The following is a 16,009-nucleotide window of genomic DNA, read 5'->3' as shown; positions in this document are numbered from 1 at the left end:
GCTCAGCTTACTTATATATTGCTGCCCATCAGATTTTCAGTGCTATATATATTTTTTTCATAACTCGGACAACCCCTTTAAGTATACAATTTATAAATGTATTTCCCTTTTTTCTCTAGCGGAATTGAATAACCAAATGGATTGGATAATATCCTTCTGTATACTTTTCATTATATTGCTTATTGTCATCACTGAGGGGGAGGAGCCCTGCTGATGATGTCAGTTTCTCTGTATTTCATTTGTCTATTTAAAAGAACCGATGTGAGATGTTTGTGCATAGTCTGAAGAAAGCACATTGGTGCTGAAACACGTCACTATGACATAATATGTGACCAATAAATGTATTCACTGATTGAAATCTATGCGAAGTGCCGGTCTTCTTGCTACATAGGATCTGATAACATCTCCGCACCTTAATTCCTCATTAGCATATGGATATAAGTGGATATTTTTTTTTCATTTAATGTCGATTTATCTAGATGACAGATTCCCTTGTGCAATCACTAGATTGCTTTTCCCATACACTAATGGGATTTAATACATTAGTGTATGGGAAATGTAGTATATTCCAATGCAGTACTGCCACCTACAGGCCTACATTGGAATTTATTTATTTTTACATTTTTAAAGGTCTGCGCATGTGCAGACCGGAAAACCGGATCAGTTTTTCCGGAACACTTGGTACCGGATCCGGGATTAATACATTTCAATACATTTCATGCTGCGTTTTTTTTCTCCAGCCAAATAAAGTAAAAGTGACTGAACTGAAGACATCCTGATGCATACTGAACAGATTGCTCTCCATTCAGAATGCATTGGGACAAAACTGAAGCATTTTTTTCCGGTATAGAGCCCCTAGGACGGAACTCCATACCGGAAAACTTTAACGCTAGTGTGAAAGTACCCTTACATGTCTACCGCATATTGTCAAGGGGTTAATATTGCTAGGATATGTTTTGGTGGTAAGTACAAATTATAATTAAAGGGATTTTACCCCTATAACCTAAAGATATCCTCATGTCCGGACTAATAAGAAGAATCCTAAGCTGGCCTTATTAAACCTCACTGTGGCTCTATTTGTCCAAAAAACAGGTTTTTATAACCTGCCAATCACCGCCGCCTTCCCTGTCTTCAGCGCCGCCTTCTACAGCTCAGCGCCGCCTCTGCAATCCTCCCGTCCCTCTGCCAGATCCCGCGCCTGCGCACTAGGCTCGGCCTTATGCGCCCGTGCGGACTCCTGGCAGCGGCTTCATTGAGCGAAGTGCGCATGCGCCGGCCTGATGCGCACTTCGCTCAACCCTAATATGACCTGCCGATTTGCTGAGCTTAGTGCGCAGGCGCGGGATCTGGCAGAGGGACGGGAGGATTGCAGAGGCGGCGCTGAGCTGTAGAAGGCGGCGATGAAGACGGAAGGCGGCGCTGGGCACCGGACGGCGAGGGGTGCGGCCGGGCACCCTGTATTAACGGACCTCCCCTTGGGCACCTTAAGTAAGTGATTGGCAGGTTATAAAAACCTGTTTTTTGGACAAATAGAGCCACAGTGAGGTTTAATAAGGCCAGCTTAGGGTTCTTCTTATTAGTCCGGACATGAGGATATCTTTAGGTTATAGGGGTAAAATCTGATGACAGAATCCCTTTAACATGAGTGATTTTGCTGCTTCTAGTCAGTTCTATGCTGTCTTCTAAAATGTATATCTCTCTCTGGACTGTATGGCTAGGTCTACACGACGACATTTGTCGCTCGACAATAAGTAGCGCGACAGATAGGGCGCAACTACACTGCAACATTTTGTTGCACCAATGTCGCGCGACAATTTCTATAATGGCAGTCTATGGTGTCGCACTGCAACATGCGACATGCTGCGACTGCGACGCGACAGTCGCAGAAAAATCCATCTCAAATGGATTTTCTGCGTCTGTTGCGTCGCAGTCGCAGCATGTTGCATGTTGCAGTGCGACACCATAGACTGCCATTATAAAAATTGTCGCGCGACATTGGTGCAACAAAATGTCGCGCGACAAATGTCGTCGTGTAGACCTAGCCTATTACCAAGCCATTATAATACCTGAACTGTGGCATTTAGATGATGTCTTAGTTTACTTTAGTAACATTTTTGATATGAGGATCGGAACCTGTTGTGAAACACTAGTAACATTTTCCATGTTGTCATCGCTCATGACAGACACACTTCTAGGGCATTCTGTCAGCAGGAAAGGTCTCCACACTGCCCCCTTAACATAACATTAAAGCTTCTTGGAGACACGTCCTGCTGCTTTATCCCACTGAGAATGTACCGACAGTTTCTCGTCTGTACATAATAAAAATAATTCAACCGTTATATGTGCGGCTATTTAATCCATGAAACATCAGCAGAACTCGTCAGCAGCAGGTAAATAAGGATTTAAGAAAACTGTTGAAATTGTTTTCCCTCATTTTAGTAAATAGGGATGAACTTAAAGAGCAGTTTTACCTCTGAGAGCTGATCTCAGCAGCTGAGACTGGACTGAGGGATTATGCCGCTCTTGTGGATGAGACAAATGTCTCGTTTTGTTCACATTTGTACAAAGGGAGTTTCCTGCTAAATAAAAAAAAAAAATGCAATAAAAGTTGAAAACATGAGGTGAAGCTACACTTTAGGCAGGATTCACACTAGCAGTTTATTAGAGGTTTCAGTGCTTCCTTTGGCTAGGTAATATTGAAGTATAAAGAAAAGACGTAGCGAGATTTTTTCTGATTCCATTTTATGGAACCGTAGAGATCCTCTGTACCGCTATATGGCACCTCGAGGAGGCATCACGTTTCTTCTAGGGGAGAATATCCCTGTTATATGGCGTGTGTTTAAACAAAAATTACTGTGTACCTCCATATAAAATGAGAGGTACGTGGAGTTGTGCATTTCGTCCAAGCACCATCCAGGGATGGAGTGCTTGGCGCTGGCAGTCTTCGTCTCTGTACAGCTCGTGCGCCAAACGCACTCTCTTGAATATTCAGGGCCAGGGGTGAATATATTTTCACTGCCTGGCCTGTCAGTCTTAGCAGTGAAGGTGCAGCATAGGAGATATGGAACGGAGCCTCAGGGTGCAACGAGGTGCAACAGCACCACTATCGTTGCACCTAGGGGCAAATTAACATAAAATAAAAAACACTTATTTCTCCATATTGGCAGTAGCTATGAAGATGGGACCAAGGGCCATACAAAGTAGTGACCAGTATGCATCTGGAGTGTACATTGGATTGATACTAATCTATCTCATGACAGATTTCCTTTAAAAGTCCATACAAAATGCATCTGTAGGGTACTTTCACACATGCATCAGGATGTCTTCAGTTCAGTCTTTTTGACTTTTCAGGACAGAGATAATACCGCAGCATGCTGCGGTTCTATCTCCGTCCAAAATTCCAGAACACTTGCCGGAACGCAGACATTTTTCCCATTGACATGCATTAATGCCGGATCCGTCCCCGAGTGTTCCGGCAAAACGGATCCGGCACTGCGGTCTGTGCATGCTAAGACCGCAAAAAATGTGAAAAAAATAAATGCCGGATCCGGCATTTCAATGAAATTTGTCATACGGATCAGGATCCTGATCCGTCTGACAAATGCCATCAGTTTACATTCGTTTTGACGGAACTGCCTGCCGGAATCCTCTGCCGCAAGTGTGAAAGTACCCTAATGCAGCCCTGTATATGAGGCCTTATATCCCACTCTCTACTTGGCAAAAATCACACTTTGTGAACTTAGTCTTGAGGTCCATTTATATGGACCGATTATTGAGCCAGTTATAAAGAACGAATACCCCATGTTAATGTCCCCCGGCGCCAGAGTAGCTCTGTCCCTCCATGCTGGCTGCAGACTGCTTCCTGCTAGCCAGGCCTCTCTCTGCCCATAGGCCACATGCGCCTTAAAAGGCCAGAGCGCACACCCTATTCTTCCTCAGCCAGTGGTTGGCTATCCAGGGGTACTTAGGGTACCTTCCCCTATGGGAAGGTGCCTGAGCAATAGGTTCTAGTCCGCTAGTGTCCTGCAAAGGTGTGCTGTTCTATGTTTGTCTGCTTGTGTACCAACTTCTGCTTGTTTCCCGGATTGACCCTTTTCTGCCTGACCTGACCTATAGCTCATCTCCGTTCTGACCCTGAACTGCCCACCCTGACCTTGGACTGTTTATCCTATCATATGAATTCTACCTGCCCTGACTTCAGCTTGTCCCTGATTATGGTTTTGCCTGACCCCTCAGGGGTTCGCACCATTGTCTGTTGACCCTCTTGGATCAGCTGTCACTAGAACAGAGACTACTCCAAGAGGTAGCAGCCTGGTGGTTCCCCTGCTGTGGAGTCCAGATCCAGATGTACAGGAATTAAATGGTAGAGACCGTTTAATAACAAAAAAATCACATGGAGGTGATGCACATGGAGGTGACTAGGAGCAGCACACCATATGTGCGGCGTCTGCGTTCCTGAACATAGAAGCCCAATGGCTTAGGTAGGTTTAGCGTAGGACCCGCCTGACATGAGACCACCTTGGCGCATGGTAGGCGGGCTTAGATGTGTTTTGATCAAAATATATTGACTAGGTGTCTCAGAGATTATCATATCAGAGTGAGGACTTTGTCCATATCTAATGCTTGCATCTACTTTACTAAGTGCATTATTATCTTATTTATACCGTTTAATAACACCCTTCAATAACACCCATTGACATGGCCCCAAGCCAAATCTGTTCACAGGACATAGGGTAAAGACTAGTCGAAATATTTATCTTGCTTCTCTCGTTGCTTCCAAACTTGTGTGCATGTGATTTGGCACCTGTTTTACAAAAATGTTCGGATGGGTTCCTGAAAGCTCAAGAGAGGGGTTGTTGTGTCAAAGCCCAAAAAGCCTTCCACTATCTCTCTTAATAATTACTGTCTTCTAGCTTTAATGCCATTGGTAATTAAATGTTTTGAGGAGTTAGTTTGAAGCCACATCAGTGAGGTATTGGTGGGTAAGGAGGACCATTTCAAATTTGCTTATACGAGGAGTAAATCTACAAAGAATGCGGTAGCTTTGGCTATGCACACAGTCTTGAAACACGTGAATGTTAGAGTTAATTATGTGTAAATTTTATTTGTATCCTTTAGTTGAGCATTTAGCACCGTGATACTCTCACAGCTGGTAGAAAACTTATGGAGACTTAGGCTGTCAATAGATGAAGACAGAGTTTCCATGTTCAAGTTTTTTTAATGTGGTTTTTGAATCTGCTGGAAGTTTTTTAGATTGGTTTCAAAAAGAGTAGAAGACTCAGAGTTTGCTTTACATGTGTCTTCCGTTTATGATCTGTTACTGGCTCTGACTTCAAAAACTGCATCAAAAAGACTGAATGTGGGAACCCAGCCTTATGCAGTTAGCTATAATGAGCTTCCTAACTGATATGAATCAGGTGTTTAGGGTTGGAAGAGCTGTACCACAGGGGCGTTCTTTGAATTCTGTCTTATTCTCCCTTTACACTTCTGATTGTGTGACATGTAACTTCTGATGATATGATATTAATTGGCCAGATTATGAATGAGGATGAGACCACATATCAGTCTGAGATATAACATCTGGAGAGATGGACTGAGGAGAATAATCTGTTTCTGAATGTGGGGAAAACTAAGGAGATAGTAACTGATTGCACGAAGAACACCTAGGAGCATTTTCAGATTAGTTTGGAATAGAAGAATTCTATCAATTACTATCTCGGATGATCTTTCTGCCACCATATATGCCACTGTAAACAAGGCCCAACAGTGTATACATTTTTAAGAAAGTTCAAAAATGTGGGTTTAGTGTTGATACTTAGCAGAAAGTTTCCAATCTGCTATTGAGTGTGCTCTAGTGCAGTTCAGGGTGGCTATGCTGAAGGAACAGCACTTGATATGTAGACTGGCAAAAGCCACTAGATCCATAATTAGTCATCATTTTTCAGAATTGTTGGAAATTTTTGAGAAGCAATGTGTTGGTGCTGTAAATAGGATTTTGCAGGACCAATCACAACCCTCTCAGTTTAAGCATGGAGTCATTAAGCCAAAAACATGCAAGTTCAGAGAGTTTTTATCCTTCAGTGCAACTTTTAAATGTTCACAAATGAATGTATTTGTAGGCCTGTGGAGCGCTAAACCTATTGTGTTTTTATATATTTGAAGATTAAGAAATGCTATTGTAATTTTCACAGTCTGGCAATAAAGTTTCTATTCTACCTAGTAGGAAATTAAGACATTCAAATTTGATGTAGATTGTAATGAACTTGACACAAATGTCATTTATTACTCTGCTTTCTGGTGTACTTCTGGTGAACAAACCTATAATATGTTCCTGCACATCCAGAAACACATAAACTCATGCATTTAGCACAATAAAAGTTCAATATCTACGACAAAACACAGGTTCTAGCAGCTTGAGAGCCTCGTGAAATCCTTGAGGAGCCTCTCTGGGGCAGCCAGGCTAATGTAAAACAGAGCCCTGATTACCTCTGCAGTCAGAGTTTACTAGACAAGCAAACAACCCTGCAAAAATATTCAGCAGGATGTGTGTGCAGTTGGAGGGGGGATCTCATTGTTAACCTTTTCACCACCCAAACCTACATATGAGGGTTGATACCAAAAAGGCCTTGCTTTGTCAATGTAGTTTGGTCTGTTTGCATTGAAGTCACCGTAGTGTGAATAACCGAGAAAGTTGAGATCATTGGTTTCTATAGTGAGCACACTCTAACAATGTATGAAATGTTTTGTAGACCATGAACACAACAAGAAGCATTCATGGGTCGTCAAGCTCTGGGGAAATCGTGATATGCAGCTCATATCCTGTACTATCTAGAGATCAATGATTTCCCCTTTCCCAGCTGTTGAAGGCGTAGTGCCCATGAATTCATAGCAAATGTTGTCCCAAAGCTGACCGTACATATTAGATAACTAATAATGTGGGGCTTTTAGACCCTTGCCCTAGGGTCTGAAAAGCTGAAATTTTCTTCTCCGATTCTGTTTTCCTCCAAAAGAGGCAACCTCAGAGATCTCTAGCAACAGCTTATTTCTCTCTCTCTGTTGCATAGAACATTGACCATTACACACACACACACACACACACACACACACACACACACACACACATGAATGCTTGAATCCAGCTGAAATCCAACATGCCCAATCCTTATCTCCCCACCATCTGTTATTGGGGGAAAGTTAGAAGGCCCCATACACATTAGATGGTTGGCTCTTGGCTGGTGGCGCCAAACTTGGTGAGTTTGACCAAGACACATCTAATGTGTATAGGCAGCTTTGGTCCATAAGCCAATGAGTTAAACATAGATATTACACAAAATTCTGCAATATTGGCAGTACTCAAACAGTTGCTGGCTTATATCTGATATTTTACATGGACAAAGGATTGGATTTTTATGTAAACTTCGATCTCTGCAGTGTGTGGACAGAACAAAAGCTGGCGCTCTTCAAGAAAATCTCCTTGGTTTATTTAAATTCACACCATCTGAAAAAAGGAGGCAACCCAGACATGAATTTCTCAGTTTCAAGCTCCAGAGACTGCCCCATTCCAAAGATACTTTCTGGTCGGATTATTGATGTGGCAGTAGTCTGATCTTGCTGACCAGAGAAGTTTGGCTGCCATTTTGGTTTCTTCAAAGGAATATGAAATGGAGATAAATAGACATATGCTATGTAGGATTTGTAGGGGTCTCCAGAGCTATTCTACAGCACATCTGTTCCGCAGTCTAAATACCACAACGATTCACTCATCTCTGGTTGTGTACTTTATGCAGGTCACATTGGCTGCTTCTGGCAGACATTAGAGGGGTGAGGACAGTTTCAATGGGCTCATGCACAATATGCTCTGGCTGTCACCATCACATCACGAGTTTCCGTTATGGTCAAATAATGACTTTTTAATGATGTCCAGCACTATAACACATTTGCACTTTTTTTTTTCTTTTTTAAAAGTACAAATCCCCACAAATTACATCACATTATATTAGAAAAACTACAATTTGCATGCAAGAATGCATCAGGCTGGGTTCACATAGGGACGTTGAGTGCTGTCAAGATACAAACAGCTCACATCTGAAAAATGCACTAAAACCGCATGTTTTAGAATAAATGTGTTTTGCTTGTATGTGTGTAAACTTGATGGTTTTTATTTTAAAGAAACCCAAAACTAAAAATGTCCTGGAAATCCTTGATATATTAAAGTACAGCAATTTAAATGAGAATGATGTTTTGGATTAAATGTCAAACACTTAAAAAATAAATACAACGGGTAAAATTGAAATCCTAGTAGGCTTTCAGAAATGCACAAAACACTGCCACGCTGTGTCAAAGGGATATCATATATACATGGATGTACACAAAAAACACACACATGCACGTATAGACACGATACAAATACATACACATGGTGACCCATTGATAGAAATGTAGAGAGGTGCTCCAGCATCCTTGTTAATAAAAAGCTCCAGTCTTTATTTAGTATCCATACAATCACAGGTATTGCACTGCTGACCGTTTCGGCCCTACAGTGGTCCTTCCTCATAGGTAGATGGTGCCAAAATATAATTGTTCATATATAGCATGAATAGACCAAACAAGTCTAATCACGTAACATAGTCTACAGCGCTGAACCGATCACATGAAAAAAATCAGGTACAGCAAAATATGTAGACCCATCTAGTGTAGATAACAGGATACGAAAACTGCTTTAGTGGTCACAACTCATATTTTAATAATGGAGAACTAAATCATGCCTTTGATTCATAGCATGTGGAACACAGCTCCCTAATTGGTACATCAAAAAGGTTTTGCAATTCAATCTCCTCCTCTTACCAGGGGCAATAACCATTTCTATATCTTATGCTCTAAAATAAAAAAATTCCATCACATTAGACACTCCTGGTATCCAGGAGTTACCCTGCAATGCAGCAGCAGTGGCCGTGCATGCACACTATAGGAAAATACTGTTTCCTGGTGTGTGCAAGCACAGCCATCGCTGCTGGATTTCAGGGTGGTCGCAACCCCTGAATACGAACAGTTTACATTGTGATGGCAAAATGAATTCAGCCAGCAAAGGAGACAATATGGACAATCACAATACATTAGTAAATGTCTTGTATTAACTTTTGTCTACATGATACATGACTAATTGCTTTAAGCAGCAATAAAATGTTCAAATATATTTGGTCTTGACCAACTACCTGCCATTAACATATTTCACTGCTCTGTAAAGTTAGGGTGTGTTTGCACATCATGGATTTAATGAGAATTTAGGCACAGATTCTGCACCTAAATTCTTATGAAATGTGCTAACCTTCCAAATCCAATGCAAGTAAATGGGGTTTGCACCACAGAATAAAGAATTGTAACGGGGTTCCGAAGGTGCACTCGGTCCCCCATTACCCGCAGACCTGTTGCTTAGCTTTGGGAATGAGGATCTGTGTTTGACCTCATTCCCAGGGCGGCTTTACTGCTGGGTGGCTCCCTGCTCCTAAGTCTGCCTTGAGCGCCGAGCTGATCACTTGGTGCTCAACTGGTTGGTCTGTCGGTCATGTGACGCTGGCCACGTCACATGACCCTCACTCCCCACTATAAATACAGGCAGCCTGCTAGTAACAGGTTGCCTGTTAATTTCTAGGTGCCTGGCTATTTGTTGGACTACTGAATACTCACCTGATTCCGTTCCTTGACGATCCTTTGCCTGCTCCTCCTGTACTGCGCATCCGTCCTGGTATTGTGACCTCGGCTCCCACCTGACTACTCTCTTAGGACTCCTCTGGTACTTCTCTGCTCTCCTGGTATTTGACCCCGGCTTCTCTTGACCATTCTTTGCTTAACCCTTTGTTCTGCGTAGCTCTCTTGGTTCTGACCCGGTCCGTTCATGTTCCGTATTTTGTCTTGTCTGTCTTCCCTGCACGTATCCTAAGTTAGGGACTGTCGTCCAGTTGTCCCCTGTCATCAGGACTCGTGAGGCAAGTAGGCAGGGCCAGGGGTGAGGGTGGAGCGCAGTGGTCACTATCCCTCCCCCTGTGTGTGTGTGGACGTGACCGTTACAAGAATAATACACAAAATAAAGCTTGGACATCATGTGGTACTGTGAATTCCATTGGGGCACAGCAAGTGATTATAATGTCTGTAAAGCGCTATGGAATATGTCAGTGCTATATAAATAAGTAAATAAATCTAATACCCCAAGTGTTAATTAACACTGGGAATGTCAGTTTATTATGTACTCGGCTGGTGGTCACAAGAAGAGAGACTCACACACTCAATGCAGTACATGACAGGTTAATCCAGAGACAGGCCAAGGTCAGTTACCAGGAGAGTTGATATAAACAGGAACAGCAGGCAAAGAATAAATCCAAAAACAAGCCAGTAGTCCGTTCACAGGAAAAGTCAATAGAAAGATGCACAGTATAGAGCCCAGATACAAATAAAATAACAGGCAAGTCAATTAAAAATCAGCAGACTTAAAGGGGCTATCTCATGACTAATGTACAAAAGGAAAATCAACAAAGCTAGAACCAGCCCTGTACCACACGTGGAACCATAGATCTCCCCATTGATTTCTCTGCTAGATTTATATCAAGCTGAAAGCTCAAGGGAGTGTCTTTCCTGCTGCAGCTAAGGCGGTATGTCTCAGCTCTCCCTATCACAGCTCAGGAGGCGTGTCTAAGCTCAGGAGGCAGTGGAAGGATGAAACTGAGCATGTGCGGCATCTCAGTGAGCAGAACAAGGGGAAAAAAACAGCAGGTGACACCATACAGATAGATTTTATTGCATAACTCAGTAACTATGCTACATTTTTAATTACATGCAAGTACAAAAGTATTCAGATCCAGGTGCTGGTTTGAATGTAGAATATTTTTCGTGGGACAACCCCTTTAAATCCCCCACCTAGCTCTGGGATTGAACACAGTGTCAGAAACCTAATTGGCTCGGGACTTGGCTGGTCAGCATGGCAACCCTCCCAGCACAGCCATCTACAGGGTGGGCCATTTATATGGATACACCTTAATAAAATGGGAATGGTTGGTGATATTAACTTCCTGTTTGTGGCACATTAGTATATGTGAGGGGGGAAACTTTTCAAGATGGGTGGTGACCATGGTGGCCATTTTGAAGTCGGCCATTTTGAATCCAACTTTTGTTTTTTCAATAGGAAGAGGGTCATTTGACACATCAAACTTATTGGGAATTTCACAAGAAAAACAATGGTGTGCTTGGTTTTAACGTAACTTAATTCTTTCATGAGTTATTTACAAGTTTCTGACCACTTATAAAATGTGTTCAATGTGCTGCCCATTGTGTTGGATTGTCAATGCAACCCTCTTCTCCCACTCTTCACACACTGATAGCAACACCGCAGGAGAAATGCTAGCACAGGCTTCCAGTATCCGTAGTTTCAGGTGCTGCACATCTTGTATCTTCACAGCATAGACGATTGCCTTCAGATGATACGAGATGTGCAGCACCTGAAACTACGGATACTGGAAGCCTGTGCTAACATTTCTCCTGCGGTGTTGCTATCAGTGTGTGAAGAGTGGGAGAAGAGGGTTGCATTGACAATCCAACACAATGGGCAGCACATTGAACACATTTTATAAGTGGTCAGAAACTTGTAAATAACTCATGAAAGAATTAAGTTACGTTAAAACCAAGCACACCATTGTTTTTCTTGTGAAATTCCCAATAAGTTTGATGTGTCACATGACCCTCTTCCTATTGAAACAAAAGTTGGATTCAAAATGGCCGACTTCAAAATGGCCGCCATGGTCACCAGCCATCTTGAAAAGTTTCCCCCCTCACATATACTAATGTGCCACAAACAGGAAGTTAATATCACCAACCATTCCCATTTTATTAAGGTGTATCCATATAAATGGCCCACCCTGTATAATGATTTGGCTGGAGAACTCCTGACACCTATGAAATTCGAGGGATCAATTCACAGGTCTGATTTTCGGCACTGCACATTTGTCATGCACTATTCTTTTCCGTGTTACGATCCAAGTATACAGATGACATACAGAATGACATATGTCTGTCTTTTTTAATCAGACCCTAGGCAAATCCATAATGTGTGAATGTAGCCCTATGTGTCAAAGTAGGATTGTCAGCGTTGGTCTCTGTCTCTATTTTAAAGAATAAGTCCAATCAAAGCACATTGTTTCAGCTTTGCTTGGCTTACCTCAGTTTAAGGGCTCATGCACACGAACGTATTTGTTTTCCATTTTTTTACAGGTCTGTATTCACTTCAATGGGGCTTGGAAAAAAACGGAAATGACTGTGCATTCTGTGTCCGTATGTCAGCATGTCTGTTCCACAAAAAAAGATAAAACATGTCCTATTGTCTGTTTTGTGACAAGGACAGGCATTGTTACAATGGATCCACAAAAAAAAAAAAAAACGGATCAACACAGAGGTCACACGGATGTTATTGGTATTTTTGAGAACCGTGTTTTGCCGCACTTGTCCACAGGTTGTGTGTGGTATTGCAAATGAGCCCCCTTCACTTGAGTAAAACTGAACTGCAATACAAATCCAACCTGTGTACAAGTGTGGCGCTGTTCATGGAAGAACACAGTTATTTCATTTTAATCCTGTACAACCTGTTACCATTGATCAATCAGTCATGAGATCCGCCAGTTACGCTACCTTATACTCAGTCAGAGGTGCCGTCGTCTTGCATTATTTCACTCTACATACATAATGTACATCTGCAGGGAGAAGTAGCTGAACAAGCCCTTCAGGAGACACCTCCTTATACTCAGCTTTACCACCTACCTGCTCTTTACATCACATAGAGTTGTTCTGATGTGTCTCATGGAGAGAATGAGTAGACTTATTCACAGTGCCATACAACCATCAGGTCACTTTCAATACATTGTATTCAAATTGTTTTGATTTCTCTCTACCCTGAAGAGATTAAAGGGTCCCTATGAATTATGTATGCTTTCTACTGCTTTGATAGTTTTGCAGTTGCTTCAGTTCACTTTTGGGCAATACTCGGTATTGAATGTGGCACTTGTTAATAAAACAATCTGCAAACATCAAGAAGACAGAAGATTAGAAAGAAAGAGGGAGTTTTTCCCACAAGCTCGTTGCTCCTTAAAGATACCATCTTCCAGCAGACCCCCAACAGCAATATGAAATAACAGCACATCAGTATTTGTCTGCCGTTCTATATAAAATAATATTAATATTGCAGATCGGGGGCATGCAGAAACAATTCAGACCTCAATGCGAGATTCAAGTGAAATGCAAAGTAGAAGCGTAGAAGCAAAAAAATAAATAAATGAATAAAACACCATTTACTTATTCATGAACATGTTTGATATTTTATTCAATTTTTTTTGTTTTTTTACTCATAGTATAGAAAACACTTAAAGGGGTTTTCTGAAATGTTAATACTGATGACCTTTCCTCTGGATAGATCATCAGTATCTGATGGGATGGGGGGTGTCCAACACCTGGGAACCCCGTCGATCAGCTGTTTGAGAAGGCAGCAGCGCTCGCAGTAGCACCACGGCCTTCTTGCTGCTTTCCCTAGGCCAAGTCACGTCACGTTCATCGGTCACAAGGCCTAGGCACAGCTCAGCGCCATAGTAGTGTATGGGGCTGATCTGTGATACCAAGCACAGCTGCTGTACAATGTACGGTGCTATGCTTGGTGAGCTCACAGACAGGAGCACCTCTGCCTTCTCAAACAGCTGATTGGTGGGGGTCCCCACCGATCAGATACTGGACCCCCACCGATCAGATACCAATGAACTAGAAGAAAAGGTCATCAGTATTAAAATATCGGAAAACCCTTTTAGAGAGCCTCTGTAAGCATGATCAACCTTATTAAATCAGGCATATTGCCTGGTAGGGTTGATCATGCAGATTAAAACGGTACCTTACTTCTCTTTGTACGTAGCAGTGTTCCTTAGAGATCAGCATTTTTATTATACTAACTACCACTTTCGAGCACCAAAGGGCCGGCCGGGCAGAAGGCTTGGTGCACCCCCTTTCTAACTCCCTTCTCCTCTATGCATGCCCCCTCCCCTTTCATTGATATGAACCCTCCAATATCATCCGTAAAATAAAAACTTCTTGGGCCCCTCGGAAAAAAAATGTTGATGACAGAGTGGTCTTATAATGTAACAAATAGTCATTGGTGGTCTAGTGGTGTGGAACCACTAATAATGGTGTCAATGTGTGCTGTGGATAACATGCAAGTCCTGGCATTTATTGGTGGCTGTGTATGGGCAGTAGAGAATACTCACCTCACCATCCTCCCAGCAGCTGTGCTCCTCTCCTCTCAGTGAAGTTGCTGGCGCCTCCACTTCCGCGTGGACTGACTTTGTTGGTGACATCATAAGGTCCTTATGGCTCATAGATTTTAGTCACAACCAATGGACATGTACAAAGCAGTTCACCGCTCTGTACACATTGAAATGACATTATTGTCACTGATGATGATGGCCAGTTTAAATATAATAAAATATCGAAAGTTATTTTCAGAGATGAGCGAATTTCATATTTCGAAATTCGTTCACGCTTTGTTTACTGGTAAAAGGTGAATTGCGTTATGGATTCCGTTACCACAGACCATAACACAGTTCTATGATGTAATGCATAACTGAATGCCAATAGAGGCATTCCGTTATTTATTCCCTCAAAATAGAAGCCTATGGGCTGCAAAACGGATCTGTCCCGTTTCTGTTATGCAGGGGAGGCCTCTCCTGCATAACGGAAATGGGGTGGATCTGTTTTGCATCCCATAGACTTCTATTATGACGGAATGAATAACGAAATGCCTCTAAATGCATTCCGTCATAGAATTGCGTTATGGTCCGTGGTAACTGAATCCATAACGCAATTCCCCTTTTACCAGTAAGCGAAGAGTGAACAAATTTCATAACCTGAAATTTGCTCAACTCTAGTTATTTTATATGTTAGAAGTTTCCATCAGTGACCATCTGAAGAGAAATTGTTGACTGCTGCATGTAAAAGCAACAATCACCTCCACTCACGGTCAGGCAACTGCTGAAATCAATCTATCTATCTATCTATCTATCTATCTATCTATCTATCATCTATTTATTTATCAATCATGTGTTGATTAAATTGATTTTCATGCATTTATCTTTTATGCTTTTTTAGAATGGCTTACATTAAGTGGGAAGCAGCCATTTGGAAATGTCTGGGACAGGTAAGCCAAGGTATTACAATACCATATGCATGAAAAATAAAATGTATAATACATATAATTGCACACAGCAGGGATTATTTTTGCTACAAGCAACTGCGTAACTCCGAGGCTCATAAATTAGATAATTGCAAATGTATTTTCTTCTCTAATATACAGTAGTGTTAAAAAAAAAAATATAGCAGTAAGATTAAAAAAGCAAATAAAGCGCAAAATCATTATAACTTTTATTTCTGCAAATGTACTGGAAATACTACACATTCAATTCCAAATCAAAACAACAATAATAATAATGTATCCAGTTTGTGTTAATCCTTCACAGAATGTAAAGAAAAAGGAATATTAGGCTATTCAAAAAAATAGGAGTGCCAGCATTGTTCTCTAAAAACTCAAAAATGCATTGTATAAACTGCAAAAATATTTGAGATTTCATTTAACTCTGAAGTGATATTTAGTGGCATAACCATTGTTTCTGAGAACTGTTTGACATCTGTGTTGCATGGAGTCGAGCAACTTCTAAGACCTCTGAACAGGTATTCCAGTGCAGGACGGCTGGACTACATTTCACAGTTCTGCATTTTTGGGTTTTGCCTCATAAGCTGCATTTTTGATATTACCACACAAGTTTGCTATAAATGGATTGAGGTCAGGTGATTAGGCTGGCCACTCCATTGTCTCAATCCTGTTTGTAACCAAGATGTTGTTTGCCTACTGGTGTGTTTTCAGTCAATATCATTTCAGGGGCATTTATTATTCAACATAGGGCATCATGATCTTCTCCAGTATTTAAATTTATTTAAA

General features: G+C 41.6%; 1 protein-coding gene across 3 annotated transcripts in view; it reads left to right on the top strand.

Moving 5' to 3' along the window:
• CDK15 (cyclin dependent kinase 15) overlaps window positions 1-16,009 on the top strand; it is a 243,718-nt gene that overhangs the window by 118,646 nt on the left and 109,063 nt on the right. For all 3 annotated transcript variants that reach the window (XM_040441007.1, XM_040441006.1, XM_040441005.1), the window contains one exon: window positions 15,163-15,211. In XM_040441007.1, the coding sequence (XP_040296941.1) occupies window positions 15,163-15,211 (49 nt within the window). The remainder of the gene's footprint in view (window positions 1-15,162; window positions 15,212-16,009) is intronic.

Source organism: Bufo bufo, chromosome 7, assembly GCF_905171765.1.
Source record: "Bufo bufo chromosome 7, aBufBuf1.1, whole genome shotgun sequence".
NCBI lineage: Eukaryota > Metazoa > Chordata > Amphibia > Anura > Bufonidae > Bufo > Bufo bufo.
Note: the sequence above shows the minus strand (reverse complement) of the source record. Positions and strands in the feature narration are given on the sequence as shown.